At 41.7% G+C, this 14,574-nt stretch overlaps 1 protein-coding gene across 1 annotated transcript in view; it reads right to left on the reverse strand.

Moving 5' to 3' along the window:
- Positions 1 to 14,531, reverse strand: part of LOC109108857 (peptidyl-prolyl cis-trans isomerase FKBP8-like) — a 42,589-nt gene extending 28,058 nt beyond the window's left edge. Inside the window, exons 1-3 of the mRNA XM_042775178.1 lie at positions 13,507 to 14,531; positions 12,348 to 12,517; positions 10,716 to 10,804 (exon numbers count right to left, since the gene is read on the reverse strand). Of these exons, the coding sequence (XP_042631112.1) occupies positions 10,716 to 10,804; positions 12,348 to 12,517; positions 13,507 to 14,098 (851 nt within the window). The 5' untranslated portion in view covers positions 14,099 to 14,531. The remainder of the gene's footprint in view (positions 1 to 10,715; positions 10,805 to 12,347; positions 12,518 to 13,506) is intronic.
- Positions 14,532 to 14,574: the final 43 nt, after the last annotated feature.

Below are 14,574 nucleotides of genomic sequence, written 5' to 3' on the forward strand. Positions count from 1 at the left end.
TAAATGAAAAGACATTTATATGCAAACACCATGTAAAAGTGAATATTGCATCCAAATAAAGGTTAACATTTGAAAAATAAAGAACATTTAACAGCTTTTTACCCATTATAAATAACCTTTTGTGTAATTAAAAAGTTTCATGGATGTTAAAGGTTCGTCATGAATCCTTAAATGCCAATAAAGAACCTTTATTTTTAAGAGTGTGGATAAGGCTTGTGACCTGTATGATTGACAAACATAGCTGATTAATAATGTTTTTTATCTGTTGTGGTATGCCAATGAATTACTGGATGTATTTTCATAGTGTCTTTTTGCATGGTGCACAAGTGTGGTTGTGCTAAAACAGATGTTTTATACATGCAGATTTTTGACTGTCAATTTGAATTGCTGAGTCATTTTTTCTAAATGAGATACATAGAAGCTACTGCCAGTTCTTTTCTTCTGCTCTTTCTCAAGACTTGGCTCACAAACAGTCACCAGAACCTAGAACTGTGTGTGTTGATTTAAAAGCCATGCTGTGATCAGACTCATTGCTTGGCTGCGTTAGTATGAGTGTGTGCGTTAGAGCGCGTGTGTGAGAATGTATCATATGTCAGTGCAGCCGGAAGATTTTATCAATGGCACATACACTCACAATATCCTCATCACACAATTTGACATTCAGATGAGAGGAGAGACGTCTCATCATTTCACACACCTACACAACTCACACCATGTTTGCTTAAAGGCTCAATCTGTTTGCACCTCTACTGATGCTTCATTCATCTGTGAGTGTATGAATTTGGGTAAACAAAGACTTGTATATTTCACGAGAATGTAAAGTTCTTTTACAAAGAGAGTGGAAGAACTTCATTAATTATGATTATATAACAATCAATACAAATGCTGTGATTTCATCATTATCTGTCAGGTTCATTCAGGTCAAAGTCAACACATTTCTGACAGTAAAACAATAAACTGTCTGTATTAATCAACTTTTGAATTTAAAGGAATATTTCAGGTTCAGCACAAGTTAAAGGGATAGTTCAGGTGAAAATGTAAATTTAGTCATCATTTACTCACCTTCAAGTTGTTCCAAAACCTGGTTCAACACAAAAGAAAGTTGAAGGTAGCCAGTGCCTTCCATACTACAGCTTTGGAATAACTTGAGGGTGAGTAAATGATGACAGAATTGTAATTTTTGGATGATTTATCCCTTTAAACTCAATCAACAGCATAATTGCATAATGTTTATTAACACAAAAGTAAAATATCAAGGTTATGGCCGTCACGAGTGCCTACTGTGAGGAGCAAGGAATGCAGAGACAGGTGAATCAAATGAAGCAATAAGAAAAGGTAGAAAACTAAGTCATGGAGCACATGGGGGAGAAAAACACACACAGACAGGTCCATACCCCTGACATATTGCCCCCTCCCAGAAGGCGCGTCCTCGTACCATAGAAACAACAGAGGGAGGGACAGGTGGGACCTTGGGAGGAGGCTTGGGTGGAGTCGAATTCCCGGAAGGAGGACGGCCAACAGAGTCCAGGGTGGAGACAACGGAGGGAGGAGATAGGAAGAGCCAAGGCAGACCAGACGGAGGGAGGAGCCAGGGAGGAGAAAGGAGCGACTTGGAGCAGGCAGAGCCAGGCGGGACCCAGGCCACAGCCATGAAGGCAACCCATGATGGAGCCGTCGGAGGGAGGAACCATGGAGGAAGAAGGGCTGACGACTCCAGTGGGCTGACCGACGGCAGCGGAGGAGCCCCAGGCAAAGATGGAGAGCTGATGAGCCAGGCTGAAGATGAGAATCCGGAGGGCCAAGGTGGAACAGATGGCTCTGGCAACCAATACGGAGGCATGGATCTGGAAGGCCGCAGTGGAGCCTAAGCGACAGAGGACCGAGGAGGAGCCAAAGGGAAGGAGGAGCCTGATGGAGCCGGAGCGACGAGGTGCAGCCGGAAGAGTGGAGTCCCGAGGCGACGGATGGTCGACAACAGACCGAGGCGGAGCCGGAGGGACGAGGGAGCCCGGCGGAACCAGTGGACTGATGGGCCACGGTGGAGAGGAGGGAGCTAGGAGCCATGGTGGAGCCACTGGGTCAACAGGCCGAGGCGGAATCCGAGACTCAGAGGCTGGAGGCAGAGACCAGGGATACTCCAGCCATGCCAACGATGGAGACTGGCAGACCCGCGTAGCTCACACTGTACAGATGGTGGGTTGAGGGTGAGCAGAGGGGCTGCCAGACAACAGCAGTGAAGGAGGCAGGAGCAAGAGGGTGGGTGGTTATTTTTGAACTTTCAGGCTCTCAGGTGCTGCCCTTGGGAACAGAAGCCCTCTCCTGGCTGGATTCGGGAAAAGAAGCCCTCTCTGGGCTGAATAGGGAAACAAGAGCCCTCTCTGGGCTGGATTTACAAACAAAAACCCTATCCCTACCTGAGAGGGAAACAAGAGCCCTCTCTGGGCTGGATTTGGAAACAGGAGCCCTCTTTGGACTGGACAGAGAAACAGGAGCCCTCCCTGGGCTGGACGTGGAAACAGGAGCCCTCTCTGGGCTGGATGGGGAAACAGGAACAGAAGTGATAGAGGGCTCTGATGAAGGAGGGAGGAGAATGGGCATGTCGGCATACAAATTTGCCTGCCAGTCTATTAGGTCCCCTTCGAAGTCCAGCAGTCCCAGATATACAATCAGTTCACTGTCAGCCATGGTGCAATGGGTGGAGCTCCTTTCTGCGATCTCACTGTTCATGGCACTTTCCCTCATGGCGAGCATAGACGTCATTTGCAGCATCGGCTCCGTGGCGATCCACAGCTCTGTCACTCCGTGCACCGATGGCTCATCGGTGGCTGCGGGCTCGGGCTCTCTGTCATCGGTGGGCCCGCACAGCAGGGATATGGTGGGCTGGGCTCCGGGTCTGGCTGTGGTCTGGATCGGGGATAGATGCTCTCCAGGTACCGGATAATGGCTTCTCTCCAGCTCAGTTCGGTGGTGTCAGGGAGGTCGACGGAGCGGTGGTAATTTGCCACAATCCAGAAAAGTGAGTCCAGCGCAGCATTATCAGATGCTGTTAAAATGGTGATTTGGCTGAACTCAACCGCATACTTCATGAAGGAAGGTCCTTGTGGGCTAGGGATGTGAACATTAAGGCAAGGGGATCCATGGGGAAAACAAAAAACAAAACATTGAACAAAACACGGAAAACAAACGGAGGGGTAAATGCAAATAAAGTTTTTGTAGGTCGGGTCTTCTGTCACGAATGCCTACTGTGAGGAGTGAGGAACGTGGAGACGAGGGAATATCACAAACAGCATTCTTTACAAAACAAGGGTTACACAGAGCTGGCTGGAGACACACGTAGCACATCACAACGTTCAAGACCCGACAAGGAAACATGGGGCAGACAACACTTTCAATACTAAACTTAACGAGGGATAATTAACGAGCACAGGTGAATCAAATGAAGCAATAAGACAAGGGAGAAAACTAGGTCATGGAGCACATGGGGAGAAAAACACAGAGACAGGTCCATATCCCTGACAACGGCTAGACACATTGGAAGTAATTTGGGCATTTTTGAGGATTCAAAACAGAAATTTAAAGCTTTATACAAATATATATATATATATATATATATATATATATATATATATATATATATATATATATATATATATATACAAATACATACATATAGATATATATATATATATATATATATATATATATATATATATATATATATTATATATATTTTAAATAATTATTTTAAAATAAATTATATTAAATAAACATCAATCATTAAGATGCATTTAGAAAATAAGGTTATGAAGCAGCATGTTGTGAAACATAATGTAAGCACGTTGTAAAACTCAAGAAGTGATGCAGAAGCACAGAGGACCACAGTCTGCATGACTTGCTGCCATTTATGAGAATGCACATATGACAGTTATCTGGAAACGATGGTCTATAGTTTAAAATATTAGTATTTTCCTCACACACCTATCATTTCATAAGACAGCGATTCATCAAATGAGGTCATGTGGATTACTGTCATATTGACTTTGCATGATTTTTGAAGCAAACTTTATGGGACCCATTCACTTGCATTATACAGACTCACAGAGATGGATTATCTTATCTGTTTGTGTTGATCTAAAGAATATACATCTAGCACTGCAGGATGGTAAATGATGAGAGAATTTTCATTTTTAGGTGGAGTATCACTTTAACTGTTATTGACAATAGAATATTTCTCTAGTTCTAGATCAGTGAGCCACATGTTAAAGTTACCTTTAATGCTAATCTAACATGCAATTTACCACCTCATGACATATCTTAAGGATTTGTTTTGAGTTTTTATGATGGATACCCATAATGAAATGGTTAAGATGTCTAGTGACCTTTGGCTCTCCTTATGTTGAAATTCAGACATCCACTATGGCTGCATATTTGCTTTGCTCTCTGGATTTCACACTAGTGAGCACTGGGCCTTGTTAGGGGTAATTTAAGGACTGAGATTTGCTTTTAACATGAAAGCAACCAGTTTTTTATTAGACAATTTTAGCTTGTTTTCTCTTTTAGTGATCCACTCCAGTTCATCCCAGACCATCTGAGGTTTGTTCATTAAATTTAAGGACATGTCTCATTGTCCGAGTAAATACACTCTTTCCACTCTAGCACAGCTCATCGAGTCCCTCTGCCAAGACCAACAGGGAGTCGGTCCTCATCTCTGCACATGCCGGAAAAGACAGCATCGTGTTTCTGCCATAACACACATAACACACACACACCATGCTGTTTGGCTTGAGAACTTTTGTACTCGGCTCACACTGTAATTTGTTATTTGCTCATGTCCAGCATGTTTATCTGTTGGGGGTGTTGGATTCCAGCAAGTATACAGATAAAAGCTTGTGAGAGAGAAAAGAGGAGTGTGGGGTTCACAATGAGGTTGTGTTTATCTATGTGTGTTTTTAGTGTGTGTCAGTAAGAATGCAACAGTGACGGAGGGTGAGTGGGTGAGCGGTGATCTGCTATAATGTTTTCCAGCAAAATGGGTGACTCATTTACATTAGGAGCATTTTTAAAAGCTGTCTGGGATTTCTGTATCATCGTTGTCTTTGGCATATTATATGCAAATGCAAAACATATATTAAAATGTGGTGGTGAGTCAGAACAAATTAAATGTGATTTGTGGGTTTTTTTAACTAGCAGCACTTTTTCTTAGCTGTAAGGGGTAAACATATAATCTTCTACTATCTGCTGCAGAAGGGCAGGTCATTACTTAGCTAATAGTTGGTAGTACCATCCCAGCACACGCTGAAGGTCCTGGTCTGATGAAGCCAACATGAATTGGCCAATATTGAAGCTGTATTATCATACAGGCCAATCGCATCAGGGTTCAACAAAAAAAGAATGGTCTGTGATGAGTTTTTGGGCCAGTAACGGAACTGTCACTTGACTCTTTGGGCCAAGCTGCAAAAATTGACATGTGAAAGTCTTGAAAGCATCAGTGAAAGTGTGTCAGTAAACATCAGTAATGTTTTGCATCATATGCATACATATCATATGCATACATATTTATATAGTACCGTCATATGCAGCTTGCTGCATAAAATATATAATAATAATAATAATAATAATAATAATAATAAGTTTAATGGATAAAACATTTTGTAAGGAAATTAAATGTTTAATGAAATACATAAAATATTTAATAAATAAATATCCATCCATCCATCCATCCATCTTCTTCCGCTTATCCGGGGCTGGGTCACGGGGGCAGCAGTCTAAGCAGAGACGCCCAGACTTCCCTCTCCCTAGACACTTCCTCCAGCTCTTCCAGGGGGATACCGAGGCATTCCCAGGCCAGCCGAGAGACATAGTCCCTCCAGCATGTCCTTGATCTTCCCCGGGGCCTCTCCCCGGTGGGACGCACCCGGAACACCTCCCAGGAAGGCATCCAGGAGGCATCCGGAACAGATGCCCGATCCACCTCAGCTGGCTCCTCTCGATGTGGAGGAGCAGTGGCTCTACTCTGAGCTCTTCCCGAGTGGCCGAGCTCCTCACCCTATCTCTAAGGGAGCGGCCAGCTACCCTACGGAGAAAGCTCACTTCGGCCGCCTGTATCTGGGATCTTGCCCTTTCGGTCATGACCCACAGCTCATGATCATAGGTGAGAGTAGGAACATAGATCGACCGGTAAATCAAGATCTTCACCTTGCAGCTCAGCTCCTTCTTTACCATGACAGACCGGTGCATCGACCGCATCACTGCAGAAGCTGCACCTATCCGCCTGTCAATCTCCCGCCTTCATCCTTCCCTCACTCGTGAACAAGACCCCAAGATACTAAAACTCCTCCACTTGAAGCAGGAGCTCTCCACCAACCTGAAGGGGACAAACCACCCTTTTCCAGCTGAGCACCATGGCCTCGGACTTGGAGGTGCTGATTCTCATCCCAGCCACTTCACACTGTGCTGACCTAAACCCATTATACCATCCCAGCACACGCTGAAGGTCCTGGTCTGATGAAGCCAACATGACAACATCATCTGCAAAAAGCAGAGACTAAATCAACCTATACCCAAACTCTACACCCTGATGCCCCTGGCTGCGCCTAGAAATCCTGTCCATAAAAATAATGAACGTGTCCGGTGATAAAGGGCAGCTTTGCTGGAGTCCAACATGCACCGGGAACAATTCTGACCTACTGCTGGCAATGCAAACCAAGCTCCTGCTCCTGTTGTACAGGTCCCCGGACCCCATATTCCCGGTGCACCACCCATAGGATGCCGCGAGGGACACCGTCGAATGCCTTCTCCAAATCCACAAAGCACATGTGGATTGGTTGGGCAAACTCCCATGAACCCTCCAGCACCCCGGCGAGGGTATAGAGCTGGTCCAGTGTTTATTTATAAATAAATATGTCTTTAATAAAATAATTTAATATAATCTTTATATAATTAGTTGCCAAGGGGCAGCATTTCTACTTTTATAAAATATATTTTATTTCAAATGTATTTCAATTACTGAAAATTATTTGTAATAGTTTGAATTTTATTTTACAATTACACTGTTTTATGCATAATAATGTTGATCTTAATATTGATTAATTGTTTAAAGTTTCACAAATACTTTTTATTTGTATGCCTGCAGGCCAGCGTTTGAAGGGGTCCAGCTGATATCTTCTCAAACTTGGAAACTATCTGCAGTATTTTGATCTTGGACAAAACACAAAACACTACAATGTGGTTAGAGTCACTTGGTTGCTGTTCTGTTTAAACCTTGATCCACCTCTAGTAACAAAAAAATAGTCACCTGCTGTTCAATAACTAATAAGCCACTGATTCATGCATTAGAGACGAAAAAAAAAATGTTCACCCACTCAACGCTGCAACTCCAATCATAGTCAGTTGAATCATGTCTGTCTGCAGTCGGCTCCAACAAAAAGCTGTGAAGTGCTCTTGGTGGAGACTCAGTCAATACATGCCACAGCCACTGGAGAGAAACTAAATGAGATTTTCTCTCGGGCTCCTTTTAACTTTTCCTTTTTTCCCTCTACCTCCCTCCCTTCTTCCATCAGTAGCTTCCCCTCAGCCGCTTCCCACCCCCTCCATCTGCCGTACTGCCACTTTGACAAGCTATCACAGTTGTCAAATAAGGAAAACATTTTTGTGGGTGATGTTTTTTTTTTGAGTTCCTTGTCAAAGGAGCCTTTATCAGGCTCAGTTCTCGAATATCTAACAGGGCTGTTTAGTAGAAGTATATTCTGAAGTTCAAACATACATATAGGTATGCTTTTAGCACCTCTGCCAAACACAGTTGCTTTTTAGGGAAGCATGTAAGTGTGTAAGTGTGTGTATGCATATGTGTGTGTGCCTTGTACCTATTCAGTGCCATGGGATGAGATGTTGTCACAGTGGCTTTGCTGTCACCCTTTTAACTGTTGGCAAGAAGCCTGTGAGGTCTACCTTAGGGCCAGGGCTAAATTTAAGTTTGCCGCTCACAGTCCTAATCAGTAGCATCAAAACAACCATTAACTGTGGATCAGTCTGCCTCTCACGACTGCCAGCTCCCAGCAGACGCCACTCATAACAGGGCCAAAGAGAGAGAATCACACAGGAGCATATCCCTTCAGCCCATGTGTCTGCACTGCTACAAGCCAAAGCTGACGATCACTCCTGAGCCCTCACTGTACACACGCATATATACACATATGTGCGCTTGTGTAGGTAGCATACAAACAGATCAAAGCTCAAGACCACAATCATGATACGAGAACAACATAGTAATCTCTGGTCATTTTGTGCTTACGAGTAAATCTGTAATAAGTAAATTCTTGCCTAAAATACCCTCTAAATTATAGGCAGGGATCTGCAACTCAGTAAATGTAGCTGCACATTGACTGAACTAATAACAAATCTGAAGACGGATTCACAAAATTCACATTGCAATAGTCTAAAGGCACTTTGAACTGGGAAGAGCACATGGTTACCAGTGCAATTGATTTCAAGTCTAATCACGATGGAAAATCAGGAACTTTGGAACTTCTTCTCAAAAACACATGAAAGTTTATTGCTTATCTACAGGCATGGATTTACTTGGTGAACATGTGAATACAGTACAAACATTAAAAATTAAATAGCTATTTATATCAATACTAGCCTATTAAATTTACTAAATTTCTAAAACATTTTTAAAATACAGTAAAAAACATAGCATAAACCATCTATAATACTGTATATTAAAAATGTGTAAATAAATACAGTATGTATATAATTCCAATATATATACAGTGGATATAGAAAATGATCACACCCTTTAAAATAATCACATTTTGTGGATTTGCAGCCTGAAATGAAGATGGACACAGTTTTTGTTTTATCCAGCTGTATTTACTCAGTACAACTTATAACATCCAGGTGAAAGATACAACACTAACATGTCAGAAAAAAAAAGTATTTTTTTTGAACCACCTTTTGCTTTAATTACAGACTTTAGTCTGTTGGGATAGGTCTCTGCTAACCTTGCACATCTAGACTTTGTAATATTTGCCCATTCTTCTTTGAAGAACTGTTTAAGTTAAGTTAAATTTGATGGTGACTGTTTGTGGAGTGCAGTCTTCAAGTCATTCCACAGATTTTCAGTGGGGTTTAAGTCTGGGCTCTGACTAGGCCATGCAAGGACATTCTCCTTTTTCACTTCAACCACTGTGTGCTCAATTTTGCTTTGTGCTTTGGATCATTTTCATGCTGGAAAGTACACTTTTTTTCTAATTGACAACTTTCTGGCAGAGGGCAGCAGATTTTCCTCAAGAATTTGATGGTATTTTGCCCCATCCATCTTTCCTTCTATCCTGACAAGTGCCCCAGTCCCTGCTGCAGAGAAACACCCCATAACAGGACATTACCATCTCCATGCTTTACTGTATGGTGTTATTAGAATGGTGAGCTGTATTTGATTTCGGACAGACATTTTGTTTGGTGTTAAGGCCAAATAATAAATCTTAGTCTCATTTGCATCAGTCGTGACTGCATGTGGCCTTTCTTAAGAATGGCTTTTTTTTTCTTGCAACCCTCCCATACAAGCCACATTTGTCGACAATTTCTGATATTATTGTCACATGTACACAATGAGCACTCTTTGTCATAAATTCCTGTAACAGCTTCAGAGTTGCTGTAGGCCTCTTGGTAGCCTCTCTGAGCAGTTTCCTCTTGGCTCTTTCATCCAGTTTGGAGCGACTTCCTGATCCAGGGAGGGTCTGTGTTGTACCAAGTACCTCCTGCTTCTTAATAACAGACTTCAACTTTATCCCGGAGATCTTTTGACAGTGCCTTGCCACCCATAAATGATTGTTTGCTTCAGTTGTACTACCAAGGACTGACATGCTCCAGGAAAGCTCTTTTCATGCTGAGCTAATCAAAATGACCACAGCTAATCACAGTTGAAAGTCAAATGGCTTTGTGTGCCATTGAGAAGGTGATTAGCTACACCTGATTGAGTTTACAAGTAATTTTTAGGAGGGGGTGATCCTTTTTATTATTATTATTTTCTTTCTTTTTTTATGACATGTTTGTGTTATATCTTTCATTGGGATGTTGCACTGAGTAAATACAGCTGGATAAAACAAAAACTGTGTCCATCTTCATTTCAGGCTGCAAAGCAACAAAATGTGATTATTCCAAAGGCTTATACCCACTATACGTTCAAAATTTTGGGGTCCGTAATTTATTTTATTTTGTTTATTTATTTACTTTTTTATTTGTAGTTTTTATTTGTTTATGTTATATATATTTATTTATTTAGAAATTAAAAGTTTCTTTTGAACCTGAGTGAAGCAAGTGGTTAAACAAAATTATTGCCTCTAGTAAACGAATTGAGAGGATAGGGAAGGGGAGGGGCTCCTGAATGCCCTCAGTGGTGTTTTGGGAAGGCCATCTGCTCCTGTTCATGGTTCATTTAACAAGCTACTGGGGACAGGCCATTTGCCCTGAGAGCAACAGGTATAAAAGGACTCTGTCCCACCCTGTGAGGATAGAAGCTACTTGACTTTTTCAAACTGATGTCACAAGAGACCCGTTCAGCAGTGTCCTCCACCCTCCTTTTCTTCCTTCTTGAATTTCTAACTTATAACAGAATGTGAAAGAACCTAAATTCACCAAACCTGCTTGCATTTAAGCCCAAAACTCAGTCAGTGTTTATGTTATTCGATAAATTAGACAGGTATTTTCCTTCTTACCTTCCCAGGTGTCCATAGGTGTATTGTGAATCTGCAAGCAGTAAAGCGATCTCCCCTTGCTTCATTGAAATGGTGCACTCTTCCAGGGCCTTTGCATGCAAAACAGTCACATTTTAAACTGCAGGTAACACATATAGATTTTACTGTACATGTACTGATTTAGTCTCAACAAAATAACTTAAAGGGGTCATGATGTTGCTAAAAAGAACATTATTTTGTGTATTTGGTGTAATGAAATGGGTTTATATGGTTTAAGTTTCAAAAAACACGTTATTTTCCACATTCTGTACATTAATGTTTCTCCCCATATGCCCTGCCTTTCTGAAACGCATTGATTTTTACAAAGCTCATCGTTCGAAAAGCGAGGTGTGCTCTGATTGGCCAGCTATCCAGTGGATTGTGATTGGCCGAATACCTCAAGTGTGTGACGGAAATGTTTACACCCCTTACTATATTGTGATGCGGTGTGTCCCGGAGTGCAGAGACAAAAACATAAACTCCCATTATAAACGTGGCATTTATTGCATACAGTGGGGACATAATTACGGATTATAATGACTATTCCAGTCCTCGCGCCCCCCAGCTCTGCATATTTTGCATGTCTCCCTTTATTAACACACCTGATTCAGAAAATCAGCTCCTTAGCTTAGAAGTGAGCCGCGTGCATGAACTGCATGTGTTCAGATTGACATGGTCCCTACACAGTGTTCATTGCTCCCTACTCCCCGAGCATGGGAAATCTGTTGAAGTTAACCTCACTTCGGAACATTCATTCATGGATTTGCCCTGTGCAATGTCTTCACACACAGACAATTGTGACATCATATACCTCTGTAAATAAATACAATTTAAATTTAAACTCACTTCAATGCACTTTGAATTAAACATATACGTTCGCTTCGAACTGGAATCATGGCGGAATATCCTGTGATGTCCACTTCGCAGGGCACTTAAATTCGAATAGAACAAACGTCTGAAGCGATAAGAGAAACATACAAAATGTGCAGAGCAGGGGGGCGTGAGGACTGGAATTAAGAAACGCTGACTTATACTGTTTTTTTATGCCTTGCGTTGCATCGCGCCGTGTAAACATAAAACCATGTCTGCATTTGTGATCAGAGAAACAACAAACAACAAACGCTACTCTACACTGCTCAAAACTTTAGTCTTTGCAACTTTACAGATCTTATTTATGCACCAAGAGCTTGTAACACTCCAAAGAGAAAGGAAAAATTAAAAACGCATCATATGACCCCTTTAAAGGAAGCAATGTATATTATAAGGCTTTAATGCAGTCTGAAGTGTCTAAAAAAGTTGGCAAACAAGATTGACCTTATTAACTTTTCACTGAAAAGTGAATTAGCAAGGAGGTGAATTTTTCCCAGCCTTGGGTAAACACATACAGAATTCAACATGTGAAAACACAGGTTAATCCCTATGGAAAACTCAACAGGCAGCAGGTGTGAGGTGATAGGCAGGATGCAGGTAGGTGTTCCAGGGCTTCTTGTGAGTGTTTGTGTGTGTGTGAGTGTGAGTGTGTGTGTGTGTGTGTGTGTGTGTGTGTGTGTGTGTGTGTGTGTGTGTGTGTGTGCGGCTGCGGCTGCCCCTCCTCTGCCTGTCTGTGTGTCTCACCTGGTTGACATCTCCCTCTCCGATAACGAAGACCAACTTGCAGTCTTTCTCCACCACAGTCCTATCCTCCAGCACACCCTGCATTTTCAGTGTGACCTCCTGACCCCAAGCCGGGGTCAGGGCATTCTCAGGACTGGCCTGTAACACCTTCTTCCTTAGCAGACGGTCATCTACAGGCGGTTGGAGTAGTGGAGGGAAAACAGGGGGAGGGGAAAGAGATCAACAAGACCCTAATGTGTTACACTTGGGGATGTTCGTAAAGCTGGTTGACCAAGGAGGTCTTTCTGGTTAAGCAAGTGAAAGGGTTAGATCACCCAAAAATGAAAATGATGTCATCATTTGCTCACCCTCATGTCATTCCAAAACTATATGACATTCTTACTTCTGTGAAACACAAAAGAAGATATTTTAAAGAATGTTTTTGTCCATGTGATGAAAATCTATTTGGTCAAAAAACAACACTGAACTCTGTTGACTTTTATTCTTTGGACAAAAAAAACATGGAGACATTTTTCTTTGTTTTGAAACAACGTGACAGTGAATAAGTGATGACAGATTTGTAATTTTTGAGAGAACTATCCCTTTAAGAAGCTTTTTGGGGACATCAGCACATGCTGTAGACCAACACCCAAAACATAACATGCTATATCAATACTGCTATAGCGTGCACTCTTACAAATAAAGTATATTTAGCATCTATGGTTCCATGAGGAATTTTTAAAATCCATAGAATCTTTCCATTGAAAAAAAAAAATCTTTATAGTAGAACAAGGTTCTTCAGAATATTAAAATGTTTTTCACACTAAATGTGGGGTCACTTTGGCAAAATTTTGTGGTCAAAAAGGTCCATTGTTTATTGTCATTAGTGTAGTGATGTACAAAGCATGTATAGTCCCACAAAGGATATTTTCAAACCAAGCAGCTTTCTGTTGGTCATCATGGTGAATGCCTGTGAACCCTTTAAAAAAAAATCTGCATTGAGAAATCTTTTGTTCTCATATGAAATTCCCAATCGTGTGAATTTGCCAAACAACAGTAAATGTGACTGCACAGAAATGTATGCTGAAAGGTTCCTTTTTGAGCCCAAAATGTTTCTAATCTATGGCATCACTGTGAAAACCTCTTTGGAACTCAGACTTAACAATCATGGACATCTTACCTGTAATGTCCTTCCAGTCATCTGCCAGAAACATCTTTTCAAAGCTGGTGGTGGTCCACTCTTCTGTCTCAAAGTCTGGAAAAAGATTGTCCACTGAGCTGTCCCTTTCTTCCACTGCTTCAATTTCCTTAAAACGAACTGTTTTCCCAAAGCTGGGAGTCTTTGTCAGTTTTCTGCAGTCTTCTATGTCTGATTCTTTGTTCTCAGGTGGGCTGGTGTGAGAATTTGAGGAGATGGGCTCATTGGTTGGGTTGCTGCTTGAGTCATTTGCGTCTGTTGGCATGTTGCTTAAGTTTTCAACACACTTCATCCCTTCTGTCACTTTATTATCCATTTCATTTTTTGTCTCAGTACCTTCTTCATCCTTTTTTACTTCTACTGTTTTGTTCCCATCCTCCTTTCCAGTGATATTCATTCTCTGCAACTCCATGGTTGGTTCTTGAAACACCTGCCAAGGCTGCAAAATAGCTTCTTCACTCTTCACCTCCTGTTTGTCACTAACTGTGTTTACAAACATCTCCGACTCGAACGTTGTCTCCTCTGCTTCTTTCGCTTCTGGTTCCATGTCCCCACACGGTGCTAAGGATACCATTTATCTCTTCTTATAAGTGCTGAATGTCTTCCCAGCACACACCACACACCAGGTTTGTAGAAACTGCTGCTCAGCTGCCAAACCGATGAGCACTTGTATCCATTAGTGAAAGCGTGTAGTATTTTCTAAAGCACGGCATCCACATGGACTCTAATAAAATTATCATGGAAATGCTTTGCCACATGACATAAATCCCATTCGTGGTCAATCCATTTCCTGCAGACTTTGTAAAAGATTTTGTCCTCGTTGAAATGTTTTGCAGGTAAGAATGCAGAGAATTGTGTTGAAATGTAAAGCCCTACTGGTAAGTAGAGTTGTGTGCAGTGATAATCTGTTGGATTAGAAGAGCAAAATCTAATCTGCCCCAACGTCTGTAAGCTTCTTAATGACTTCATCACGTCGTCCCATAATGCAGTTTCCATGAATGCATCCACCAATAAGAGGACTTCAGGGACTGGTTGCTTTTTTAATTATAA

The sequence above is a fragment of the Cyprinus carpio genome, chromosome A18 (assembly GCF_018340385.1).
Source record: "Cyprinus carpio isolate SPL01 chromosome A18, ASM1834038v1, whole genome shotgun sequence".
Lineage (NCBI taxonomy): Eukaryota > Metazoa > Chordata > Actinopteri > Cypriniformes > Cyprinidae > Cyprinus > Cyprinus carpio.